The 26,906-nt window shown below is 48.6% G+C and overlaps 1 protein-coding gene across 2 annotated transcripts in view; it reads right to left on the bottom strand.

The window, feature by feature from the left end:
* UBASH3B (ubiquitin associated and SH3 domain containing B) overlaps positions 1–26,510 on the bottom strand; it is a 158,493-nt gene extending 131,983 nt beyond the window's left edge. For both annotated transcript variants that reach the window (XM_023208493.3, XM_023208492.3), the window contains exon 1: positions 25,966–26,510. In XM_023208493.3, the coding sequence (XP_023064261.1) occupies positions 25,966–26,017 (52 nt within the window). In that variant the 5' untranslated portion in view covers positions 26,018–26,510. The remainder of the gene's footprint in view (positions 1–25,965) is intronic.
* Positions 26,511–26,906: the final 396 nt, after the last annotated feature.

Below are 26,906 nucleotides of genomic sequence, written 5' to 3'. Positions count from 1 at the left end.
TGACATCCTACGGTTTTAGATAAGAAAACAAAGGGAATGCTTGATTCATTCTATTATGCTTTTAAGTAACTGTTACAATGAAAGATTCATTAATTACTATGCAAGAGCAAGGTTTCAACAAAAACAAATAGGAATATATTAAATAATTTCTAGCTAAACTTCATTTGTTATGGAATAGCACCTAATCTAACTTTTATCTTGCTAAATAAAAGAGTTTCGGTGTCTTATTTCAGGTGTTGAAATGCCTGGGGCCTCACTCTGGACAACACGCTGCCCTGGGACAGGCTGCTCACAGCAGTTTGGCTTTGACACAGCAGCTCTGACATTAAAACGCCCTTACCCACCATTTGTAACATATCAGAAAAGTTACTTTGCCTTTTACGCATCCTTTACTCTGCTTTTGGTTGTGGAGGAGAAAAGATAGGACTCTGGTTCTCCTTTCAAATCAGCTATGCATAGAATAAAGCAAGAGCACGGACGGGCGGTGGCTCACGCCTGTAATCCCAGCACTTTGGGAGGCCAAGGTGGGTGGATCAGCTAAGGTTGCGAGTTCAAGACCAGCCTGACCAATATGGAGAAAACTTCATCTCTACCAAAAATACAAAATTAGCCGGGCATGGTGGCATACACCTGTAATCCCAGCTACTTGGGAGACTGAGGTGGGAGAACCGCTTGAACCTGGGAGGCAGAGGTTGTGGTGAGCCCAGATCACGCCATTGCACTCCAGCCTGGGTAACAAGAGCAAAACTCTGTCTCGAAAAATAAATAAATAGATAGATAGATAGATAGATAGATAGATAGATAGATAGATAGATAAAGGAAGAGCACTTGATAGGAAGGCAGCAGACCTGCATTGAAGTCCTAACCAGTAACAAGCTGTGCTACTCTCAGCAAGTCACTGTCCCACTCTCAGTCTCTATTTCCTGATCTGAAAATAAGGACTTAGTTTAGGTGTCCTTCCCTGTGCCTTTGATTTTCACAATCACTCTCTGAAGCTTATAGTTCAGTAGGTTTTATCTGAAGCTGAAGATCCAGAATCCTACAGATCAAGAGCCAGCAAACTACAGCCCAGGGGCCAATCCAGCCCACCTCCTGCTTTTGTACAGCCTGTGAGCTAAGAATGGTTTTCACATTTTTAAATGGTTAAAACAATTGGTTGGGCGTGGTGGCTCATGCCTGTAATCCCAGCATTTTGGGAGGCCAAGGCGGGTAGGTCACTTGAGGTCAGGAGTTTGAGACCAGCCTGGCCAACATGGTGAAACCCCATCTCTACAAAAAATACAAAAATTAGTCAGCCAAGGTGGTGGGCGCCTGTAATCCCAGCTACTCAGGGGGCTGAGGAAGGAGAATCACTTGAACTTGGGAGGCGGAGGTTGCAGTGAGCCGAGATTGCGTCACTGCACTCCAGCCTGAATGACAGCGAGAGACTCTATCTCAAGCCAAAAAAAAAAAAAAAAAAAAGAAGATGAAAAAAGTCAAAAGAAGAATGACAATGGTGTGACCGATGGAAATTATATAAAATTGAAATTTCAGTGCCCACAAATAAACTTTCATTGGAACACAGCCATGCTTATCTGTTTATGTATCATCCGCGTCTGCTTTTGCACTGCAAAACAGCAGAGTTGAGTAGCCACCATGGAGACCATATGGTCAGCAAAGCCTACAATGTTTACCCTCTGGCTCTTTACAGAGTTTGCTGGTTCTACCAGCAAACTCAGTATGTACACTGAAGTTTGTGATCAAGGTGTCACAAACTTCAGTGTACATACCAATCACCTAAGGATCTTATTAAAGTGGAGATTCTAATGCAGTGGGTTTGAGGTAGAGCTGAGATTCTATGTTTCTAACAAGTTCCTGGTTGGTACCAAAAGGGCTGGTCTGAGGACCACATTTTGAGTGGCAAGGCTAGGCTCTCTGAGACAAATGTGGTTACATCATGAACTCACTCACCATCCTTTGGAGCCTTTCTGGGGCCTTCAAAATAAACTGAGACTGCCTACTACAATGTGATTGTCGCCAGCTTCTCCAGCTCCACTGCCCCCAAACACACTCCTTTGGTGCACCAGGATTTCTCATCCATCGTGTCTTTGCATGCACTGACCTCTTCAACTACACTATCACCTCCTCGCCCCACCCCTTCACCCTCAACATGTCCAATTGCCCAACTTCCTGTCTTCGCATCCTCAGCTCCAGTGGCACCTCCTTAGAGTGGAACCTTCCTGGATCCTGTGAGTCTTATGCTGCCTGGGCTACATGGCTTTTAGTGAGGTCTCTTAGTACCTTGTGGACCTCTTCACAGCCTGAATTACATGGTTGTGATACTACGGCCCTTAACCGCAGAGGCGTCCTTGTTTATTCCTGCATATCCAGTAGCCAAGCATAGTTCTTGGTACATCCTGGGGTATAATGAGTGTTATTTGGAATGGAACAAATGAATTGCCCAGGATTATGCAGCAAACCAAGCGAAAAGCTGGGACTAGAGTCCACACTTTCTAAATCCTGGTGTGTGGTTCCTTTTCCCTAAGCCATGCCTCATAAGTGGATACTCATTCTCCTAACTGATGGAGGAATTTGTTCCATAGCATTCCAAACTCTGAATGCTCTGAAACTCTTAAGAGCGTTTGGGAATGGCAGCCCCTCCCCGCGATTCACTCCTCTGTAGAGCACAGGGGTCAATCAGCTCCTGAAAACACACCTTTCAGCCTCTGGGCAGTGGGTCCTGGGGTGATGGTGGCAGTGGCTGCCGGATCATCATGTACACTAACGAGTCATGTGGAAGTGACTCCAAGTGGTTAGTGAGCGGCCTAGGAAAGTGATTCAGTCTTCACCACCTTCACTCCTAGAGGCTGCAGGCATTTCCCTTTTCACTTCTTGTGGTTTCTATTTTCTTATTGGACACCTGGACCCAAAGGAACATGGGTCAGCCAGACAGATCGAGGCTGAGTGCAGCCACAGTGGAAAGAAGGGCAGAGAGCATGGTCCCCATTGTGACCCCTGCCAGCTGACAGGGCTGTGGCAGGATGGAGTAGGGTCCCACCTGGCCTCAAACTCCCACCATTCAGTTCACACAGGTATTCTCTCTCCAGGTCACTGATGGCTGATGTGAACTGAACTGAACTGTTTCCTCTTAAAATTCATATACTGAAGCCCTAACCTTTAATATGATGGTATTTGAAGATGGGGCCTTTGGGAGGTAATTAGGGTTAGATCAGTTCATGGGAGGAATTCTAATGATGAGATTAGTGCCCTTGGCCCATGCCTATAATCCCAGCACTTTGGGAAGCCGAGGCAGGCAGATCACCTGAAATCAGGAGTTTGAGACCAGCCTTGCCAACATGGCAAAACCCTGTCTCTTACTAAAAATACAAAAACTAGCTGGGCACAGTGGTGGGAACTGGGTGTGGTGGTGGGCACCTGTAATCCTAGCTACTTGGGAGGCTGAGGCAGAAGAATTGCTTGAATCTGGGAGGCAGAGGTTGTGGTGAGCTGAGATCCTGCCACTGCACTCCAGCCTGGGTGACAGAGTAAGACTCTGTCTCAAAAAAACAGAATAGTGCCCTTATAAGATTGTAAGAGACTTTTTTTTTTTTTTTTTTGAGACTGAGTTTTGCTCTTGTTGCCCAGGCTGGAGTACAATGGCACAATCTCAGCTAGCACAGGGTATATGAAATAATAAATGTTAATAAAAGGTTATTAAAGAGATGAATGAATGAACTGAGTGCTTATTATGTACCAGGTACCATGCAAAGGGGTAGGGAAAGAGAAAAGACTAAGACACCATCTCTCCAAGGAGTCACAGTCTAGTCTGGGAAACTGCCAGAAGCTGACCTTGATGATGTGATAATGGTAAGTGTTCCACCAGAGGCATGATATCGGGTATGTACAATGTTCCAGGGCAGCACAGACACACATAAACACATTCTGCCTCGAGATGGGAATGTAGTATGTAGAGGAGTTAGGAATGGATAATACAACCTGAGAAATTGTCTCAAAGGAGAGAATATTTGAAAAGAATGTACAGTACTGCCTTGGTATCCATAGGGGATTGATTCCAGGACCTCCCTCAGATATCGAAATCCTCAAGTCCTTGATATCAAATGGTGCAGTATTTGCATATAACCCATGCACATCCTCCTGTGTACTTCAAATCATCTCTAGGTTACTTATAATACCGAACACAACATAGAAGTTATGTAAATCGTTGTTATACTGTATTGTTTACGAAATAACGGCTGGAAAAAAATCTGTTCATGTTCAGTATATGTGTAATTTTTTCCCCCAATATTTTTGATTTGCAATTTGTTGAAACCACAAATTCAAAACCCATGGACATGGAGGGCCGACTGTATAACATTTCATCTAAGAGAAAAATGCACCCAGGAAGAAGTTATCCATGGATTCACCAACAAACATAAGCAAGACCCAGTGGTGTTGAAAATGCAAGGGCTACAGTGATAACGGCGGCTTTCATAAAAGGTGGCTGAGTCACACGGGAGGGCCTGGGGGCGGGAGGCAAAGGTGAGCAGGAAGGGCCAGAAGATGACATTGATGCCAGAAAATACAGAAGGGAGCCTAAGGGAAAGATAGGGAGACAACAATTCAATAATACAGGAATGCTGGAATGTCGCTATTTAGGTTTTTATTTTTATTTATTTATTTATTTTTGAGACAGGGTCTGGCTCTGTCACTCAGGCTGGAGTACAGAGTGCAGTGGCACATTCTTGGCTCACTGCAACCTCCATCTCCTGGGCTCAAGCGATCCTCCCACCTCAGCCAGAGTAACTGAGACTACAAGCCGGCACCATCACACTCAACTAGTTTTTGTATATATCGTTTTTTTCAGATGGAGTTTTGCTCTTGTTGCCCAGGCTGGAGTGCACTGGCGCAACCTCGGCTCACTGCAACTTCTGTCTCCTGGGTTTTCAAGCGATTCTCCTGCCTCAGCCTCCTGAGTAGCTGGGATTATATAGGTGCCTGCCACCACGCCCAGCTCATTTTTGTATTTTTAGTAGAGACAGGTTTCACCATGTTGGCCAGGCTGCTCTCGAACTCCTGACATCAGATAAACCACCTGCCTCGGCCTCCCAAAGTGCTGGGATTATAGGCATGAGTCATCCCACCCAGACAGTTTTTGTATTTTTTTAGTAAAGACGGGGTTTCTCCTTGTTGCCCAGGCTGATCTCGAACTCCTGGGCTCAAAGCAGTCCTCTTGACTCAGCCTCTCAAAGTGTTGGGATAACAGGCATGAGCCACCGCGCCCAGCCAAAAATTTTTAAAATGAAATCTTACAAGAGTTGTTAGCGTGAGGTGGGAGAGCTGAGGGGTCTAAAGCCAGATGAATGTAAGTGCATTGGCACAGTCATTTCTGAGTGGGATAAATCCTTTAATGTATCTGTCTTGCTTCTCTCATTTGTAAACCAGAAGTACTGCTTACTACTTTCCTCAGGATTGAGAAAAGAGTAAAATTACACATTAGCAGGTTCAGAACAAATGTAAGCTCTCACTCTCTATTTAATTATAGAGTTCCAAATACCCTGCAGTTCCAAGATGGTCCGCTGCGAAGTGGAGGAAAATGGGCTCCGCCTTCAGCAGGTGCCTCCTTGTTTTGTGATTATCTACTGTTTATGCGTCTATCTCCCTCCTAATCTCAGAAATTCACTGGGCCTAGGATTACATCCTGTTTGATCTCTGGGGGCTATGGACCAAAAATGCTTGGCTCAACAGAGGTGCTCCCTGCAGCTTTGAAGAACTAAATTTGCACAGATGGGCAAAGTAGACATAAACTGTCTTACCCAAAGTCACAGGACAGAACAACGGCTGAGCTAGTTCTAGAACTTTGACCTCACAGTCCATTGATTTCATGACGCCACATGGTCCCAGACCAAACAGAACAAAGACTCTGATCTGTCAGGACATATAAATTCCTCTCCAAATCCCCACCAAATGGGAACTGCCACAGAACACTGAGCATCGTGTCACCTTTCTCTTTCTCAGAACAGCATCCACACTTTCACACAGAGGAACAGAACCAACAATCAAAACAACTCTTAAAACACTTTCCTGCAATGTGGTCTCTAAACACAGGAAACAGCAGCTGGCTGCATTGCCAGTAATGCTTATTTGCCAGTCAGGGTGCTAGAGCTCTGTGTGCAAGTTTAAAGCTGTTATCCAGGAATAAAAATAAACCAGCAAAGCAGAAACTGAGGCACTGTAAACATGGGTCTAATAAAAGGTTTTTGGAGCCAGGAAAACTTGGGTTAGGGACACAGCTCTGCCACTTAATCATGGTGCATGTTTAATAAACTCAGTTTCCTCATCTGTAAAATGGGTTTATTCATACTAACGGCAGGCCAGGCACAGTGGCTTACGCCTGTAATCCCAGCACTTTGGGAGGCGAGGGTGAGGAGTTCGAGACCAGCCTGGCCAACATGGTGAAATCCTGTTTCTACTAAAACTACAAAAATTAGCCGAGTGTGATGGTGCATGCCTATAATCCCAGTTCCTCAGGAGACTGAGACAGGAGAGTCGCTTTAATCCAAAAGGCGGAGGTTGCAGTGAGCTGCGACTGTGCCACTGCACTCCAGCCTGGGCCACAGAGTGAGACTGTCTCCAAAACAAACAAACAAACAAACAAACAAAAAACAACTAACTGCAGAGGTTCGCTGTCCTGAGTAAGAAAGTGTTTGCGCTGGGTGCAGTGGCTCGCGCCTGTAATCCCAGTACTTTGGGAGGCTGAGGCGGGCAGATCACGAGGTCAGGAGATCAAGACCATCCTGTAACATGGTGAAACCCCATCTCTATTAAAAATACAAAAAAATTAGCCGGATGTGGTGGCAGGCACCTGTAGTCCCAGCTACCTGGGAGTCTGAGGCAGAAGAATGGCTTGAACCCGGGAGGCGGAGCTTGCAGTGAGCCAAGATCGTGCCACTGCACTCCAGCCTCAGGGACAGAGCTAGACTCTGTCTCAAAATAAAGACAACGTTTGTAAGGTGCCATGGCTTATGACTGGCACATAAGAGATGACTGAATGGTATTTACCTCCAACACCTTTGAGCATCTAATATCAATTCACTTGACAAAATCCAGCTCTTCAGAGGAATGAGGGGCCCCAACTGGAGTTATTTTCACTAGTTCTTCCATGATTCCATAGCACCATTTACATCTCTGTGTTTGTGGGAACTTAGCAGACTGCTATATACTTATTTTGTTTTCTTTTTTTCTTATTTTAATATAATTTAATTTTAATTTTTGTTTTCCCAACTAGACTGGGAGCACCAAGGTGGCAGCTCATTCTTTATTCACATCTGTTTCTCTTGATCCTAGCAGAGCACACACTTAATAAACGTGTGTGGGAAAAACAACAACACAGCCCTATTAACAGGAAATTAGTGGAAGGAAGAAAAAGAGGCATCCTGAACCCTAGATGTGCAGCTCTAAAAAGATACTTTAATATTCTGGCAGGAGTCCAGCAGTAAGCTGAGAACGGCTGAAGAAATTTGAGAGCACTTCCTTCTTCATCGTGATCTTCTTTTTCTTTTAAAGTAGAAAACCACCTCTGCAGAAAGGGCAATTTCAGTGCAAAGAGGACCAAACAAGGAAATAATCTTGGACTCTAGCAAAAAAAGGGGTTGCAATATACATTCTCTCCATCATCAGAAATTGCAGTGACAATAGAAAGAGCAGCAGGCCTTCTGGAACTTTTTTAAGTGATGGAGTCTCACTCTGCGGCCTGGGCTGGAGTGCAGTGGCACGATCTCAGCTCACTGCAAGCTCCGCCTCCCGGGTTCACGCCATTCTCCTGCCTCAGCCTCCCGAGTAGCCGGGACTATAGGTGCCCGCCACCATGCCTGGCTAATTTTTAATTTTTTAATTTTTTTTATTTTTAGTAGAGATGGGGTTTCACTGTGTTAGCCAGGATGGTCTCGATCTCCTGACCTCGTGATCTGCCCGCCTCGGCCTCCCAAAGTGCTGGGATTACAGGCGTGAGCCACTGCGCCCAGCCCTGGAACTTTCTATGGTAAGGAGTTAAAGGTTGGCTAAAGCTATTCCTCCTACTGCTGAAAACTTCAGCCTCCTAACTGTTACAAATTCAAATCCTCCTGAGTCTCAAGTACCTGCACTCCCAGCTCAACAGTTCCTTTTCTTCCTCCTAAGGTGGCTGTTCTGCCCTGGCTTGGTTACACTGGACTTGCTTCCCATCTCCTTTGCTGAGGCCTCTCTAGCACTAACCCCTTCCCAAAATGCTGAGCGCAACTCACTGTCACATGCCCAGAGGCCAGACAGTGGCTGGCCAGTGAATGCTTGCCCAACCAGAGAATGCTGAGGGCTCATCTTTCCTAAGGTCATTGCTCAATTCCATCAGTTCATCCCTGCACATCCCCTCAGCCCTGGGGTACGGATAATCCATCCCTGACCAACCGGGGAATCATGCCCATGAAAGCAGCTATCCAGAAGCTAATCCATAAAGGACACCCCTAGAGGCCATGTCCCCACTGCAGGCTGGCCCAGCCTGGTCCCCCAGGGACTTTAGGTATGCTCCTGACTCCAACACAGAATGCTTGGGTCCTTCTGAGGAAGCTAACCAGGAAGCTCTGCTGTGCTTACCCAGAACCAGAGGACACTCTCCCTGAGGAGGTCGAGCATCTGTACGTGGGCCAATGGTTTCCAAAAGTTGTTTTTCCTTGTGAACTAAAATCTGACCCCGTCCCCAGCAATTATAACCACTCATTAAACTTCACAAAATAGGCCGGGCGTGGTGGCCCACACCTGTAATCCCAGCACTTTGGGAGGCCGAAACAGGCAGATCACCTGAGGTCAGGAGTTTGAGATCAGTCTGGCCAACATGGTGAAACCCCATCTCTACTAAAAACACAAAAATTAGCTGGGCGTGGTGGTGCGCATCAGTAATCCCAGCTACACGGGAGGTTGAGGTTGAGGCAGGAGAATCACTTGAACCTGGGAGGCAAAGGTTGCAGTGAGCCAAGATCGTACCACTGTACTCCAGCCTGGGTGACAGGGAGACTCGTCTCAAAAAAAAAAAAGTTCACAAAATAGGCATCTGTTTTTCAGATGACAGCCCTTTCACTATTGGAGGAGAGATACCCTCCCTCCCTCTCTATCATATCACATTATGTTGAAGTCATTTGCTTGAGTCTGTCTTCTCCAAGAGGTTGGGGTCTCCTTGTGGTCAGGGTCTTATTCATGATTGTACCTTCAGAATGCGGCACAATTCCCAGGTGCCCGGCACAAAGTCACTGCTCTGTAAATTGTTGTTGGACTAACAGGATCCCGGGTCTGTCCTGCCTCAACATCTTCCTTATCTCTGCATGTCTTTTCCAGACTAAACATCGGTAGCCGTGCACGACCTGTTTCCCAGGACAACCCATTCCGGGGCAGTGGCTGGTGCCCCAGAATGCAGAAGATGGAAAGCGAACATTAAAAAACCAAACAACAAAAAGCAAACAAAAAAAAACTTCAAATACTGAGATTCCATCCTCCACATCCTTCGGAGCCAGCTGCACAGCAAACAGCAACCGTCTGTTTACTCAACGGCCCCTGGGAGTCATCCCATTTGGAAGTCTTCACCGGTCACGCACCATACGGGCCATCTCGCCAAGGCGGTTTTCCTGGTGTCCCACCGCTCTTCCTCCGACGCCCATCTCCTGCTCCACTGGTCTGCGGGGCTGGCAGCCACAGGCCGGAACAGGACAGCCCACTTGCGGCCTCCCTGCCAAGGCCTGATGGATAAAGTGATACCGGGAGATCTGTGGCGCCTGAGGCGGCCACACAGCAAGCGGACACAGCTGTCTGTTCAGCCTTCCATTTGTGGGCCTGTGGTCTTACGTTTGGAGGAAGATAAGAACTTCAAATGTTCTCCTCCATCCTGATGTAGAAAAGCTGCTGCAGATCCCAGGAGGGCCATCTTGATCGATCAGTGGATTTTCAAGACCAGGTGCACACCACCACGCTGGGGTTTCGCCATGTTGCTTAGGCTAGTCTCGAACTCCTGGCCTTAAGCAATCCACCTGCCTCAGCCTCCCAAAATGCTGGGATTACAGACACGAGCCACTGCGCCTGGCCCATGGATTTTTCTTGACAAGACAGCAGCTCTGAACTTGCAAGGCCAAGCAGAAGGCAGGAGTGGTGTGGCTCCCACTGCGCGCTGAGGAGGAGCACTGCTCCACACTCCTAAGCCAGCTCCCCGCATCTCTGTTCCCCTCCTCAGAACACTCATCACATCAACTGAATGCTATTGAAATTATTCCTTCTAGCAGGGTGCGGTGGCTCACGCCTGTAATCTCAGCACTTTGGGAGGCCGAGGCGGGCCGATCACCTGTGGTTAGGAGTTCCAGATCAGCCTGGGCAACGTGGCAAAACCCCATCTCTACTAAAAGTATGAAAATTAGCCGGGTGTGGTGGAGCACGTCTGTAATCTCAGCTACTCGGGAGGCTGGGGCAGGAGAATCGCTTGAACCTGGGAGGCGGAGATTGCAGAGAGCCACATCGCACCACTGCACTCCAGCCTGGGCAACAGAGCTCGGTCTCGACAAATAAATAAATGAATAAATAAATAATAAATTATTCCTAGGCTCCACCCAGGTCTTGAAGAGGGTGGGGAGGAAACAGAAACACACTTTTACCGAAAGACTTAGAATAGCTTATTAACATACCCAGAGTCCCCTTCTGTACTCAACGCTGTGAGCTCAACCACCGTACCTACCATTTATCATGCACTTAAGGTCAGGCTCTGCACTCACCATTCTTATATGTAGTATCTCATCTAATTATTGTAACAATTCCTTGAGGCACAGACTATTACCTTCATTTAACAGAAGACAAAACTGAGCTTAGAGGGATTTGGTAACCTAAGTGGAGTAGGAATTTGAATGTACACCAGTTTGATCATACACTCAAGTACTAGACACACCACTATGCATTCTGCCCCAGGAGCCCCTTCTCGAGGCCGCAAGATTAGGAACATGCTTCCTATTTCTACCACAGAGGTTCATCTGGCAGCAGCAGGTGGAGGCTGGGATAGGTGGTTGGCAGAGACGTGGTGCTCTGTGACCCGTTAAGTACAATCCTGTGCCCATCTTCTCACAGTTGGGAGCTGAGATGGGCAGTGTATATACACACACATTCACACTCAGAAACACATACACACACTATTCCAGAAAGTGTGATAACATCATTCCAACTCCAGACCACATCACTAGACAGCCAATCACACTGCAATTAGCTGGGGCCAAGTCAAAGACCAAACCAATGGGCAAGTCGAGTTGCCCTCTTGACCCCAGTTCCATGCAATCTAGAGACTTCACATCATTTATTTGGATCTCAAGTTTCCTTCCTTCTGCTATTCATCAACCCTTACTGAACACTAGCTACATGCCAATACCATGGGTGCTGGCTAAGAACTCTTGAGTGTGGAGTCAACTGCCTGGGGTTTGCAACCTGGTTTCTACCACTTTCTAGCTGTGTGATGTTGGGCAAGTTAAAATCTCTGTGCTTCAGTTTTCTTGTCTGTAAAATGGGTATAATAATAGTTCCTATCTCATAGGGTTATGAAGAATAAAACAAAATAATACATATGTTAGGTGTTGAAGATATTGTCTTGGCACAAAGTAGGTACCCAGTGAAGGTTAGCTATGACTACCTGCTGCTTGAGTTGGGAATGGTAAGGGTGATGAGTTAGCAACAGAAATGTCATGAACTCAGGGGAAAGGCAGACCAAGCGCTTACACACACACACATGCTGTGGCTGACAGAATAATAGTCACCAAAGCTGTCCATGTCCTAATTTGCAGACCCTATGACTATGTGACCTTACATGGCAAAAGAGACTTTGCAGATGTGATTCAGCTGAGGAGCTTGAGTTGGGAAGATGCAATCATTAGGGCCCTTATAAGGAAAAGAGTGAGGCAGGAGTCAGAGACAGAAGGCGGGAGTGATGATGATGAGGAAGGCTTGATGTACTTGAAGATGGAAGAGGAAGGGGCCACTAGCCAAGGGATGCAGGTGGACTCTGGAAGAAAGTCAAGGAAATACATTCTTTCCAGGAAGAACATAGTTCTACTGACCTGTTGACATTAGCCCATGATACCCATTTCAGACTTTTGACTTCCCAACTGAATAAATGTGAATGCATGTGTGTTGTTGTAAGCCACTGAATTTGTAGTAATTTGTGAGAGCAGCCATAGGAAGCTACTACACATGCTTTTGGCTATATTTGCTGCATTTCACAAAGCCTCTTGTATTTCACAAAAGCCACTTGCTAACTCATTATGACTCATGTCTCTAGTTCCCAAAAGAGATAAAGTGAAAATTTAAGCTTCCAGAAGGATGTGTTTACTTTGGTGGAGATGGCTTCTCGAGTGACTACTTCTGTTCCTCACCCTGACAGAATTAGCCTTTCTGAAACAGTAGTGCTTGGCAAGGAAGAGGACTAGAATAGCCCACTAAATACCACACAAAACCAACAGTTCACAGTACTTTGAGAGCCTCAAAGTACCAGGACCCAATTGTTGGTAACAAATAATAGTATCACTTTGCATATGCATGACTTTTTGTGGTTTTTTTATTACTTTTAGATCCATTGCCTCATTTTGAGGCAGCCACCTATAGAAATAACGTTCAAAACCACATCCTCAGAAAGTGACAGATCCAGGACTTGAGCCAAGTCTTCTGTCTCTAAAGCCAATTTTCTTTCTGCTGTAGCAGAATATCGCTTGTTCTTACCCTCATGGATGGGTGACTGAGACCACCGTCTATCCCTTCTATCTCCTATCACTGGTGCAAGCGGCACTTTCTCACCCAAGCATCCCACCCACCTAGAGCAGTGACCACTCCCACGGCCTACGGACAGGTTCGCTTTGTCTTCTACAGGCTAAGATGCAAGCAAGAGAGGAGCAAAAGGAAAAGACAGAGAAAAACATATGAAAAGGCTAATTCAGATAACAGATCCTCCCATTCCTCCAGAAAACAGAGCCAAAACCTTGTTAGAAAGCTGTCTCAGCCACACATGGTGGCTCACACCTGTAATCCCAGCACTTTGGGAGGCCGAGGTGGGAGGATCACCTGAGGTCACGAGTTCAAGACCAGCCTGGCCAACATGATGAAACCCTGTCTCTACTAAAAATACAAAAAAAAAATTAGCCCAGTGTGCTGGCAGGTGCCTGTAATCCCAGCTACTTGGGAGGCTGAGGCAGGAGAATCGCTTGAACCTAGGAGGCAGAGGTTGCAGTGAGCTGAGACCACGCCATTGCACTCCAGCCTGGGCAACAAGAATGAAACTCCATCTCAAAAAGAAAGAAAAAAACGAAAGCTTTCTCTAGGTGCCTGGACTCAGAGAGGTAGCCTGATGTGGAAAAAAGAAACCATGGTCTCGACTGAGATCAGCAGGCCTAAGTTCTGGTTTCTATCACAGACTAGCCGTGTGGGATCTTGAAAATATCACTTCATTTTCTGGTCTCATTTTACTTAAGTGTTTCAAAGGGTACTAGACTAGATGAGCTCTACTAGCAATTCCAGCTAGAGATTTCTGAGCGTCTACCTCTGGAGGTTTCTTCCAAGCAGAATCTTACACCTGGGTCATAATATTAAATCATTTGAACTGTCTACTGGCCTTCCCAGACTTTTTCCTCTCCTCTCGAACTGAAGAGTATTGCTCCTGTCTTACTGGTGCTTCAGATGTAATCATGTGCTCCCCATCTGGTTTATGACCCTCACCCTCCCACACTGATGTGTCTTCCGTCTTCTGTCTCTTGCATCGCATTTACCACGCTTTCTCACGATCCTCTATCTTCCACCCTAGATTGCCAGTTTCCTGCGGGTGGAGATTATAGCTAATTGTCTTTATATTCTCAACTACTGTTATAATAGGATATTATAGTTGCACAAAAATGTGTGAAGTGTCTGTACAGTAGATACATATGTATACAGACAGAGAGAGAGAAAGAATGGGCCAGGCCCGGTAGCTCACATCTGTAATCCCAGCACTTTGGGAGGCTGAGGCGGGCGATCGCCTGAGGTCAGGAGTTCGAGACCAGCCTAGCCAACATGGCGAAACCCCATCTCTACCACAAATACAAAAATTAGCCAGGTATGGTGGTGCACACCTGTAATCCCAGCTACTCAGGGAGCTGAGGCAGGAGAATCGCTTGAACCCAGGAGGTGGAGGTTGCAGTGAGCTGAGATCGTGACATTGCACTCCAGCCTGAACAACAGAGAGACACACAAAAAAAAAAAAAAAAAAAAAAAGAATGGCATTACCAGGGGACATGTCATGGAGAAAGTGGCTGAGGACCCTGGGCAGATCACTGTGTATCTTCGTAGGTGATTTGGGGTAATCCCCTTAGCCTGGCTTGCTTCACAGGGTGTGAAGCTTAGTAAGTCTTGCGGCAGAAGAGATGAGGAGAGTGAGAGAGGAGAGGAAGAGAAAGTGAAAAGAAGGGAAGAGAAGCCAGATGCATTTTGGTGACACTAGTTCTCCAGGATGGGTAAAATCTGATTAGGGAAAAAGAGGAGAAGAAAATGAGCAACCAGGCAATTCAAGGAAAAGTTGATTCAAAACGAAACTGCAGATGCCACTGGTTGAGAACTCCAGCAACCCTGCATCGTTCCACATGTGCCTGTGTCTAAATAGACTGCACACAAAAGTGGCCAGTGAGGCAGATTTCTTCCCAAGGTAAAGGAATAAACACTTAGGGAGCGAATGCTCTCGGTAAATGTTTTTGAAAGGAGCAACATCGACGTGGAAGTAGGATTCTAAACAATCCTGCTCCCTGAATCACCGAGAAGGTTCATCCAACAAAACCTGAAAGAAATAGGAAGCATTCAGCTGCCTCTGGCCATCTGTGCTGTCGGCTTCCCCCCGGCATTTTCCGGACTGCCATGAGAGGCTACAGTGCTGGTTCTTTCAGCTTCCCACTCTGCACGAGAACAGCCTTGGTCCTGGTGGAGTTCATTGCCACAGTTGCTTTATGTACAAGAATGTTTACGCTTCCACAGAGGCCGGGAGCATAACGGGAAGTGTCACACAAACAGCTGGTGACTCCACAGAAAGGAAGATGTCCCTTTAATTAAAAAGGCACCCATAAGCAATCTATTTACCTCGGGGGCTGGGCTCAAGGCACTACCCTCCTCTTATTTAACTAGCACTTTGGTTGTATTTCACAAGAGAATTGTTTGTTTTTGTTTTGTACCAATTTGAGAATTATGCTATTGTATACTAGTAAAGGCTCCCCACCGCTGTAATTGCCTCACATCTTTCTTCCTTTCCATTTATTTATTTATTTATTTATTTATTTTTTTTTTTTTTTTGAGACGGAGTCTCGCTCTGTCGCCCAGGCTGGAGTGCAGTGGCCGAATCTCAGCTCACTGCAAGCTCCACCTCCCGGGTTTAGGCCATTCTCCTGCCTCAGCCTCCCAAGTAGCTGGGACTACAGGCGCCCGCCACCTCACCCGGCTAGTTTTTTGTATTTTTTTAGTAGAGACAGGGTTTCACGGTGTTAGCCAGGATGATCTCGATCTCCTGACCTCGTGATCCGCCCGTCTCGGCCTCCCAAAGTGCTGGGATTACAGGCTTGAGCCATCGCGCCCGGCCCCTTTCCATTGATTTACTCTCTAGAATATCAACAGTCCCGAAGAGTTTTCTTTAAAGGGAGAGGAGGAGAATTTGACCATAAAGCACTGCGAAAAACAAAACAAAAATAGGAACAGAAAAGCCAAATGCTCAGGAACAGAGAAGCACACCCATGAAGCAGTGAGAGCATCCTCGTGCTGTGCAAAAACACTGGTCCAGGCTGGGCGCAGGGGCTCATGCCTGTAATCCCAGCACTTGTGTGAGGCTGAGGCGAGTGGATCACTTGAGCCCAGGAGTTTGAGACAAGCCTCGGCAACGCAGTGAGACCCCCATCTCTACAAAAATAAAAATAAAATAAATTTTAAAATTATCCAGGTGTGGTGGGGCACACCTGTAGTTCTCACTGTTCAGAAGCCTGACGCAGGAGGATTACTGGAGCCCAAGTGTTCAAGGCTGCAACGAGCTAGGATCGTGCTACTGCACTGTAGCCTGGGAGACAGTGAAACACACACTTGAGCTGGGCGCAGTGGCTCACACCCGTAATTCCAGCACTGTTGGAGGCCACAGCTGGGTGAATTGCTGGAGCTCAGGAGTTCAAGACCAGCCTGGGCAACAAGGCGATAACCTATCTCTACAAAAAAATACAAAAATTAGCCGGGCATGGTGGCATGCCACCTGTAATCTCAGCTACTCGAGAGGCTGAGGTGGCAAGATCACATGAGCCTGTGAGGTGGCGGCTGCAGTGATCCGTGATTACACAACTGCACTCCGGCCTGGGCGACACACAAGACCCTGTCTCAAAAACAACAACAACAAAAAACCACACACACACACTGATCCAGCCATCAGAATTGCAAGGGATTGCAGAGGTGGCTGACATCAACTCCTTTTACAGTTGGGACCACTGAGGCCTGGGAAGGAAAAGGATGTATATGAGTCTAAGCAGCCAATAGTTGAGAGGAGAGTGACATCCCACAGACAGGGTCTGAACAAAAGGAAGACCTAGCTTGCGTCATAGTGTGCTACCACCAGGCTCCACGTGGGCGGTGCACAGAATCCACAGCCGTCGGACTCTCTGTAGAGCTGTGTTCACACAGGCCTCAGAAAGGCAGGCCTGCCCCTCTGAGGGTCACTGTGGAGAACGTGCAGCCAGCTCAAAAGAGCAGCTGACTTCAGAGTGCCAGATGGGAACACTTGACATTTACCTTTTCCTCCGGAGAACTGCACAGGATTTAGTAGGGTGCTGTATGCACAGTAAGAGCTCATTCTGGATGTGCATCTAGGACACTTCACCATAGGCTTCACCGTCATAGATAGTAGGTGGCAAAGAGCACGACTGCAAAGTCGCCAGGAAAACAGGGATGTGAGCAAGATGAAACAAGAAAAGGGATCACCTATTACATACCGAGGGCCCCGGGCAGAGGATCCAGAGGACTGAGGTCACTGCCACATCTACCCACCCATCCTCCAGGGAAAAGAGAAAAACCAGAGATTCTCCATAAGCCTTTGGGCAAATCCAAAGTGGTCCCTGGGAAAATCCATCCATGAAAATGACGAACGCGTTCAGTTCAATGAGGATCATAAGCATCTCATTCTCCTGGCAATGGCTCTGCATCCTGCTTAGCCGTGTCTGTCACCGTGCAGAGAGGATCCATTCTTGATTGTGGTTTTTTTCTCCCCACTCTCTCTCTGAGGCTTGAGTCTGATTCCATTTGAAAGTAATCAGCAGACAACCGTATGGTACCCCTTCCACTCCCCAACCCCTGCCATTTATTATAGTCAGCAGCTTGCGTGGTGCTCGCGCTGCCCTGGGTCTGCTTTTTCTCAGGCCCCGCACCCCACTGGGCACTCTAGAGAGAGAGGCATGGATAGCAGAATGCAGTTACCAGGGAGAAAGCATCCACTGGCCTCTGCCCCACCTTACCACCTTATGCCTAGAGCTCAGTGAGGAGCAGAGAACCATAAAAGTGGAAGGCGACCAAGGAACCAAACCACAGAGGGAGCCGTGTGGAATAACATCGCCACTTGAGTGGCACTAATATCTACCTCATTACTGAGAGTGTGCCCCGTGCCAGGTGCTCTTGAGCTGTTGGCGTGGTTTGGCACCCTTCTCTCACAAAGGTCCTTCGAGGTAAGTGCTATTACTGCCGGCCTTGTACAGACAGGAAACTTGAGGCTTAGCATGTTCAGCAACTTGCCCAAGGTCAGTCACTCAGCTGGTAAGGGGGCAGAGCTGGAATTCAAGGCCAGGCTGCCACAAGTTCAGACTTCTGTCTATCAGGGCAGGATGGACGGGGCGGATCATGACGGGGTCTCTTCAACTTGTAGATGGCTAAGAAGGGAGATACCCTTACACAGGCTGATGCCTGCTAGGATCGGGGAGGCACTAATCGTACCACCACATCATCACCAGCTGGAACAAAGCTGGCGGAAGACACAGAATTCCCTAGGCTGACTGCTTCCCTGGAAAGCAGCGCCTTTAGCTCTGCGAATGACTGTCCACTCCCTGAAAGGCAGCTGGAGTTTGAGGCAGCTGAGGGTGGGGAGCAGGTGGTGATCAAAGCCACAGCATAGAACAGTGAGGCAGGATACTCTTCAATCTCTGTAGCACTTAATCTTCCAAACCTCAGTTTCCTCATCAAATTATCAATGTCTGAGACATGATAGTGATTATATATGTGACTCTGCTTTGTAAGCTCGAACGTGGTCTAAAAACTTAAGGTATTATTAGAAATTAGGGCGTAAGGCCAGATGCAGTGGCTCACGCCTGTAATTCCAGCATTTTGGGAGGCCAAAACGGGCAGATTGCCTGAGCTCAGCAGTTCAAGACTAGCCTGGGCAACACAGTGAAACCCCATCTCTACTAAAATACAAAAAATTAGCTGGGCAAGGCGGCGTGTGCCTGTAGTCCCAGTTGCTCAGGAGGCTGAGGCAGGAGAATTGCTTGGACCTGGGAGGCAGAGGTTGCAGTGAGCCGAGATCATGCCGCTGCACTCCAGGCTGGCGACAGAGCGAGACTCCGTCTCAAAAAAAAAAAAAAAAAAAAGAAATTAGGGCGTAAGAGGGAATTTTCACAGAAGCTGTGTGCAAGGGATTACAAATGCCCTACTAGTATATCCAAATACCTGAAGGTCTACTCAGCAATTAAAAGAGATAAACTACTGATACATGCAGGACGAGTCTCAAAAATATGCTGGAGGAAACAAGGTAAGTACAGGGGTATGCACTGTATGACCTACATGCGAATCTAGAAAATGCAAAGTAATGTACAGTGAAAGAAAGCAACTGGGCCGGGTGCGGTGGCTCACGCCTGTAACCCCAGCACTTTGGGAGGCTGAGGCGGGCAGATCACCTGAGGTCGGGAGTTCAAGACCAGCCTGACCAACATGGAGAAACCCCATCTCTACTAAAAATACAAAATTAGCCAGGCACGGTGGTGCATGCCTGTAATCCCAGCTACTCAGGAGGCTGAGGCAGGAGAATCACTTGAACCCAGGAGGCGGAGATTGCGTGCAGTGAGCCGAGATCGCGCCATTGCACTCCTGCCCGGGCAAAAAGAGTGAAATTCCATCGCAAAAAAGAAGAAGAAAAAGAAAACGACTGGTGGCTGCTCAGGGTTGGGGGTTGAGAGAGGACTGATGGCAACAGGGTACAAACGAAACTTTTAGGGGCAATGAATGTGCTGTGTCCTGTAGTAGGTGATCACATAGGTTAGCTGATTATACATAAGTTATAACTCAAGAAAGTTTTTTTTTAAAAAAAGCACATCGGCTGGCCGGGCGCAATGGCTCACACCTGTAATCCCAGCACTTTGGGAGGCTGAGGCTGGTGGATCACTTGAGGCCAGGAGTTCGAGACAGCCTGACCAACATGATAAAACTCTGTCTCTACTAAAAATACAAAATTAGCTGGGTGTGGTGGCACACACCTGTAACCCCAGCTACTTGGGAGGCTAAGGCAGGAGAATCACTTGAAACCTAGGAGGCAGAGGTTGCAGTGAGCCGAGATCACGCCATTGCACTCCAGCTTGGGCAATTAAGAGCGAAACTCCACCTCAACAACAACAAAAAAACCACACGAACAAAAACAATAAAAAAAAATCTCAAGTTTTTTTTTTTTTTTTTTTTTTTTTGAACCAGGACCTCTGTGTACCCTGGAAAGTTCAGGAGACTTGCAGTTTACCCTAGGGCTGTTATGGCAACACGGTCCCTGCGTACCAACTGTGCGACTCTAGACACATCCTGAGCTCCTCTAAGCCTCTAGTCTTGTCTTAAAACAAAGCATATATTGTGTGCTTTACCTCACAAGACTGCTGTGGGGTGTCTAATGCACATAAAAGCAATTTTTACAGTGTACAATAACACAAATAGAAGGGTGTGTTGTGTGGGGGCACAGTCACAGCAGGCAGATTAGAGACTTCCTTGCCCTGCCCACCTCTAAGAGCCCTTCAGCTCCTGGTGGGTTCCAGGTTTTCCTCTATCTATCTAAGGATGGGAAAGCAGCTGCAGCCCCCACGCCAGAGTCAGCCACATTTCGGAGATGTTGGGTTTTGGCCAAGTGTTCTCAGAGGATCCAATGTCAACCAACAGGTAAGATAGAGAAAGCCAGGGAAACCAGATACTTTAATTCTTGGGCTCCACACGCCGCTTCTCGACTCCTCATGCAGCCAACTTGGAGCTGCTTTTATCTTTGGGCAGTGAGGCATAGCTAACACAGCTTACTGTCCAAAGCCAAGTCAAAGGCGCTCATTCCAGCTCTTTCCTTCTGCCACTGCCTTGCTCTTGAATCTGACATTGTTCAAATATTCTCAGTAGAAAAAAAAAGGACAGTCCAGTAATACATGTAAATCCTCACCAGACACCTCAACCACCATCTCACCTCCTCTCCCTTCTTCCAATCCAACACAGTAATGCCACAATCACATCCTGCATCCTGATCCTATTTTCAACTTTCCCAAGTTCTTTTCTGTCCGTTATCTCATTTTGTCTTTGCAAAGGCCCATGACACATGACAGGTCTTGCCATGCACAGAAGTTGGTGAAGATATTAAGGAAAAGAGGTTAAACAGAAGACCTAAATGTGCAGATGTCATTCAGGAGCTAGACCAGACCTTAGGACCTTTGACCCCTGCCACAGTGTCCCTCCCAAGACTATTATCTCTCCATCATTGAAAACATTAGAAAGCCATTTGCTGTAGACAAAGTTCCAGCCACCGGCAGCCTCAAAAAATTAAAAAAAAAAAAATTTAAAAAAAACCTGCTCAGGGTTGTATCAGCAAGGATTCCTCCAATTCAATTATTCAGTGACTTGCGACAAGGCCCAGCGTCAGCCCCAAGCTACAGAAGAGATGAGAGCCTGTCTCCCCAGAAACCAGAGGTCAGCAGGGGGATGTTAGTGCTCTGACATCAGGTCCAGCTATGCAAAGTGATGGCCCTGATCTGAGTTCTGCCCCATCTTCTCTAGGCTCAGACCCTCTCCTGGCCTCTGAGGCCTCCTCTTCCTCAAGTCTTTTCCCCCAATACATTCTTTTCCCTCCAACCAACCTCACTAGCCTCAAGGAAGCTGGACCCTTATTTTTAGAACCCTTAAAACAGGGAAGTGCGAGTGGGCATAGAAAAAAGGAAGTGATTGGCCATTGTGACCTTTGAAAGGTTTCCTTCCTGATGCCTCCCTAACACCTCCTTAACTTGGACTTGCACACGAGCACACACACACACACTGTGAAATCGCCACTTCTCAGTCCTTCTCCATGTGGCAGATTCTCCTACAGCAGTCTCTAAGTTGGACTGAAGTTCATATAGTGGAATGGAAAAAACCTAGCCCAGCTCCAGGGAGTAATGAGCTGAAGAGAGCACACCCTGAGGTCACCCTGCTTGAGCCAGCCCTGCAGCCCTCTGGTCCTCTTAGCTCTGTCAAGCACTTAACAAGCATGCAGTCATTAACTGCGTTCCCCTCAGAGGGCACCAGCATGGCCCTGAGGGGACTAAGTGACTTTTGCAAGATCACAGCACAGTGCAGCCCAGCATGGGCTGGGTGGGATCCAGCCTTGCTGGCCTCAACCCTCTCTGCCAGCCCACCAAGAGCCTAGCCCAAGTGCCCCTTCTTGCTGCCACACACCACCAGACCCGGTTACACCCATCAGGGAAACTAGAGCTGTCAGCCCTGGCTGCTCTCACTCTGTCAAAAGGGCCTAGAGCTGTCAGTCCTGGCTAATGTCAGTCTGTCGAAAGTGCCAGGTTTGAGACAACCATCTTACCCCTTCTTAAAGCATCACATCCAAGTCTTCTGGACCCAGGAGACCATCACTGCTCTTTGGGGCTTTGGATTTTCATTATGCTCAGCCCTCCAGGCATAAAGCTCAAGAGAGAAGCTTCTGATGAGCTAAGCCTGATGCCCTTGCTCTTTCTTCTCAACTCTCCAAAATGAAGTTAAATGCCTGCTCTCTGAAGCCTCCGATGGCCCCTTTTCATACTGGTCTAAGTTATTAGGGGGAAGGCCGACCACATCAGCCTTTCTGGGTTGAAGCAGAGGAGGGAAGCAAGTCTGAGCAAGGAGTCCGACTAGATCAGGTGACCTCCCAGAGCTTCACTCCCTTCTGGGCAGAGAATTTAAGAAAAAGAGCAGCAGGCCGGGCGCAGTGGCTCAAGCCTGTAATCCCAGCACTTCAGGAGGCCGAGACGGGCGGATCACGAGGTCAGGAGATAGAGGCCATCCTGGCTAACCTGGTGAAACCCCGTCTCTACTAAAAAATACAAAAAACTAGCAGGGCGAGGTGGCGGCCGCCTGTAGTCCCAGCTACTCGGGAGGCTGAGGCAGGAGAATGGCGTGAACCCGGGAGGCGGAGCTTGCAGTGAGCTGAGAGCCGGCCACTGCACTCCAGCCTGGGCGACAGAGCGAGACTCCGTCTCAAAAAAAAAAAAAAAAGAAAGAAAAAGAGCAGCAAACTCAACCGCCTGCTTTCCAGGCCTACTCTTGTTACCTCTTTGGTAAAGAGGGGCAGTGCTAGTAGTAATATAATAGTAGCTGTGATAGGCTAAATAATGATCCCCTAAAAGACACTCATGTCTTAATCCCTAGAAGCTGTGAATGCCACCTTATATGTTTTTTTTTTTTTAAAGGACTTTGCAGATGACGATCTTGAGATGGGGAGATTACTCTGGATTATCCAAGTGGGCCCTAAGTACAACCACATGTATCCTTATAAGAGACATGCCAAGGAAGATTGGACACAGACAGAAAACAAAGACAATTTGACCACAAACACAGTGATTAGATTGATGCAGCCACAAGCCAAAGAATGCCAGCCCCCCACCAAAAGGTAGGAGAGGCAAGGAGTGGATTCCCCTGGAGCCTCCAGAGGCAGCACAGCCCTGCTGATGCCTTGATTTCAGCCCAGCGATACTGATTTTCAACTCCTGGTCTCTACAATTGTGAGAGAATAAATTTCTGCTGTTCTAAGCCACTCAGTTTGTGACAATTTGTTACAGCAGTCCCAGGAAGCTAACACAGTAACTAATACTTCATGATTGCTCACTATGTGCCAGGAACTGTTCTAAGCATTTTACTACATTAAATCATTTCTATCCTGGCCCTACTGGCCCTAGATGGTGTGAGGCCTGGGCTGTGCAGATAGAATACCTGGGTTTGAATCCCAGCTTCACTGCTTACTGTTGTGACCATGATTAAGTTATGCAACCCTTCTACACCTCAGTTGCCCAATTCATAAAATGGGCATGTGGTACCTTCCTCATTGAGTTGCTAGGAGGATAAAATGGTTAATAAAGATATAAGCACTTAGAACAGTATAGAATAAGTATTGAATATATGCTAGCTATTAGGAGATCTCAGGGGTTGAGCAAGCCAAAATTTGACCCTTATGCTAATCTGTCAAGATATGGCAAGACCTCCTGGACTCAGTGCAGGAGAAAAGATGTCCCTTTAAAGCTGATTTGAATCTCAAATATGACTGTCTGAGGAGTTAAGTATTTCTTCCCTTAATTAATCAATTTAGGTTTTTAATGCTGGCCTCATTTTAAAAAAGGCAGTAGCCTGAGACTCTGCTAATTCTGCAGCATTCCCCAGCTGACTTCCCCACTCCCACCTCCAATTTTTTTTTTTTTTTTTTTTTATGATGTCTTGCTCTGTTACCCAGGCTAGAGTGCTGTGGTGCGATCTTGGCTCAGTACAACCTCCACCTACCGGGCTCAAGTGATTCTCTTATCTCAGCCTCCCAAGAAGCTGGGATTACATGCATGCACCACCCCACCCAGCTAATTTTTGTATTTTCAGTAAAGACAGGGTTTCACCATGTTGCCAGGCTGGTCTCGAACTCCTGTCCTCAAGTGATCTGGCTGCCTCAGCCTCCCAAAGTGCTGGGGTTACATCCAGCCCCACCTCCAGTTTTTAAGGAGAGCTATGCACATCGATCATCCATACTGATGACTTCACCTGAAGCGTCCACACCTGACACACCCCTGCAGAACCCACATCTTCTCCCTGTAATTCTGGTATCAGGAACTGGAGCCCTAGTATTAGGAAGCTGTATTAGGAAGTCAGTGGAAGGCAGAAACCATCAGTCCATTTTGCGGCCTTTTTTTTTTTTTTTTTTTTTTTTTTGAGACGGAGTCTCACTCTGTCACCGGGGCTGGAGTGCTGTGGCCGGATCTCAGCTCACTGCAAGCTCCGCCTCCCGGGTTCACGCCATTCTCCGGCCTCAGCCTCCCGGGTAGCTGGGACTACAGGCCCCGCCACCTCGCCCGGCTAGTTTTTTGTAGTTTTTAGTAGAGACGGGGTTTCACGGTGTTAGCCAGGATGGTCTCGATCTCCTGACCTCGTGATCCGCCCGTCTCGGCCTCCCAAAGTGCTGGGATTACAGGCTTGAGCCACCGCGCCCGGCCATTTTGCGGCCTTCTAAGGTCACTCCAACGTGTCCCAGCAGCCTGGAGAATAACAAATTCAAGGGTCTACTTTGATTAAGAGATTACAGCCAAGTTAGTAAAGAATAAACAAGGTTTGCCCAGGGACACGGGAGGGGCGACCTAAAGTTTTGCCTGTAATCCCAGCACTTTGGAAGGCCGAGGTGGGTGGATCACCTGAGCCTGACCAACCTGGCCAACATGGCGGAACTCCATCTCTTCTAAAAATACAAAATTAGCCGGGCGTGGTGACACATGCCTGTGGTCCCAGCCACTCAGGAGGCTAAGGTGAGAGAATCGCCTGAACCTGGGAGGCGGAGGTTACAGAGGTCGCGCCACTGCACTCCAGCCTGGCGACACAGTGAGACTCCACCTCAAATAAATAAATAAAGTTATCACCTGAAAAAAAAAATGTGAGAAGGGAAAAAATAAAAAGGACTTTCATTGACTTGGCCCTTGCTGATAAAGTTTGCCCAACTCTCCTGTTCAGGTGATGTAATTCAAAGATGAAAAGAAGCTGCGCCCAGTCCGGACCCCAGGCCTTGTGTCCTCACCTAAGAAATCTGCACGCCAGGGATTAACCAGGGGAGAAGGGCCTGGCCGCTGGGCCTTGGCTTCCTCTTAGGCAGAGTTCCAGCCCCTGAGACTTGAGCCGACCGGCTTAAGAAGACTCCGGCCGCCGCCGCCCTATGCTGGCAAAGAGGCCCCTCCCCAGCAGGCTCCAGGGGCAGCCACCTGCTCTCTCCCTGCCCTTCCCTACCCCACTCTCCTAGAGCAAGGATGAAGGAGAACAGCTCCCCCTCCTTACTCTCAGGCACCCACAGAGCTGCCGTCACCACTGACGAGAACCCAGGTTCTCGGGAGGGATCGCTTCTCCTTCTCATTCCATCCTCCCCATCAATGAACACGCAGCAACACCCACGCTCCCGCTCCTCCTACTCCAGGGGGAGACCGAACCCGAGAGCGACAACCGGAGCTGGAAGTCGCTGCAACGGGGGCGCCGGCCTCCCTGCCCCGCAGTCTCTCGCCCTTTCCCAGACACCGGAGGATCCCAGGCCAGCCCCAGTATTCCAGGCGGAAAGGGTGCCCGAGTCTTCCGCAGGGCCCCGCCTCCTTAGGCGCTCGGCGCTGGAGACCTAGGGGAGCGCGCGAGAGAAACGCTGAGCTCCACCCGCGGGGCCCGGAGGCTGGGCATAGTACCCGGGACTCGAACCCCGCGCTCTCGTCCCACAGCTTTAGGCATCCCACGGCAGGCCCCGGCCAATGCCCCCGCGCCGCGTCTTCCCCGGCACCCCCGCCCGGAGCCGAGTCCCGGGCTGCCAGCGCGCCCATCCTGCCCCCAACAGGTCTCGGGCAGCGGGGAGCGCGCCGCCTGTCCCGCAGGCGCTGAGAGGCGAGCCGGAGCGAAGCCGAGGGCCGGCCGCGCGCGCGGGAGGGGTCGCCGTGGGCTGCGAGCCCGGCCACTTACGCGCGGGCTCTGGGGAACCCCATGGAGAGGAGCACGTCCAGCGCCGATCCATGCTTGATGGTGCCGGGGCGCTGTTGGCGGTTCCTCCGGGGGGTGACTTTGCTGTACAGCTCCTCTCTCGCAGCCATGCCGAGCGGACTGGGATGGCCGTACTGAGCCATGGCTCAGCGGCCAGCCATCGCCAGGGAAGGAGCCCGAACCGGATGGTCCGGGAAGGAGGAGGGAGTCGGGCTGGGCCAGAGGAGGGGGCTCGGGGACCCAGAGCCAGGCAGGAGGCGGCGGCGGCGGAGGCGGCGCTCCGAGCTTCCCCAGTGTCGAGACTCTGACGCTTCCTGGTGAGGCCACAGGAGCCAGAACGCCGGCAAGCGGCCGCTGCGGGACCAGCCTTAGCCACTCGGGCCCCCGGCTGCCCCCAGCGCTGCGCCTGCAGTAGCCCTGTCTCCTCCGCCCCCTTCCCTCTCCTCGCCTAGCAGTCCTGGAATTTGCAATGAGTAATTTTTGAATGGATCAAAAAGGAAAAGGAGCCTTGTGGGCTGGCCCTGACTTGCCTGTACTCTGGCCCCGCCCCTCTCTTAAAGCGGCCGCGCTGTCCGAGGCTGCTCGGTGCGTGCAAGAGCTGTAGTCGCGCTACTTGGAGGCGGAGGATCCCAACCTTATGGGCTGCTTGTGTGTTTCACCTCCCGACCGTCACCCCGGGCGGCCCAGCCCTCTCTTTGGCTGGCATACCCTCCCAGCTGGGCCTCAAGACAGCAGATCAACTCATTTCAAGTTTCATGTGGTTCTAGATGCGGTTATTAATGGAAATCGGGAGAACTGATGGATGATACTAATGGACCAGAAGGCCAAGTCATAAGTCCTAGGTAAAAGGTTTTGCTTCCCAAAGATCCTGCAAAACCCAAAGGGTTGTTAGGACCATCGGAGGCTGAGTTCCCAATCAGCTG

The sequence above is a fragment of the Piliocolobus tephrosceles genome, chromosome 13 (genome assembly GCF_002776525.5).
Source record: "Piliocolobus tephrosceles isolate RC106 chromosome 13, ASM277652v3, whole genome shotgun sequence".
Lineage (NCBI taxonomy): Eukaryota > Metazoa > Chordata > Mammalia > Primates > Cercopithecidae > Piliocolobus > Piliocolobus tephrosceles.
This window is presented reverse-complemented; position numbering and strand designations above follow the sequence as displayed.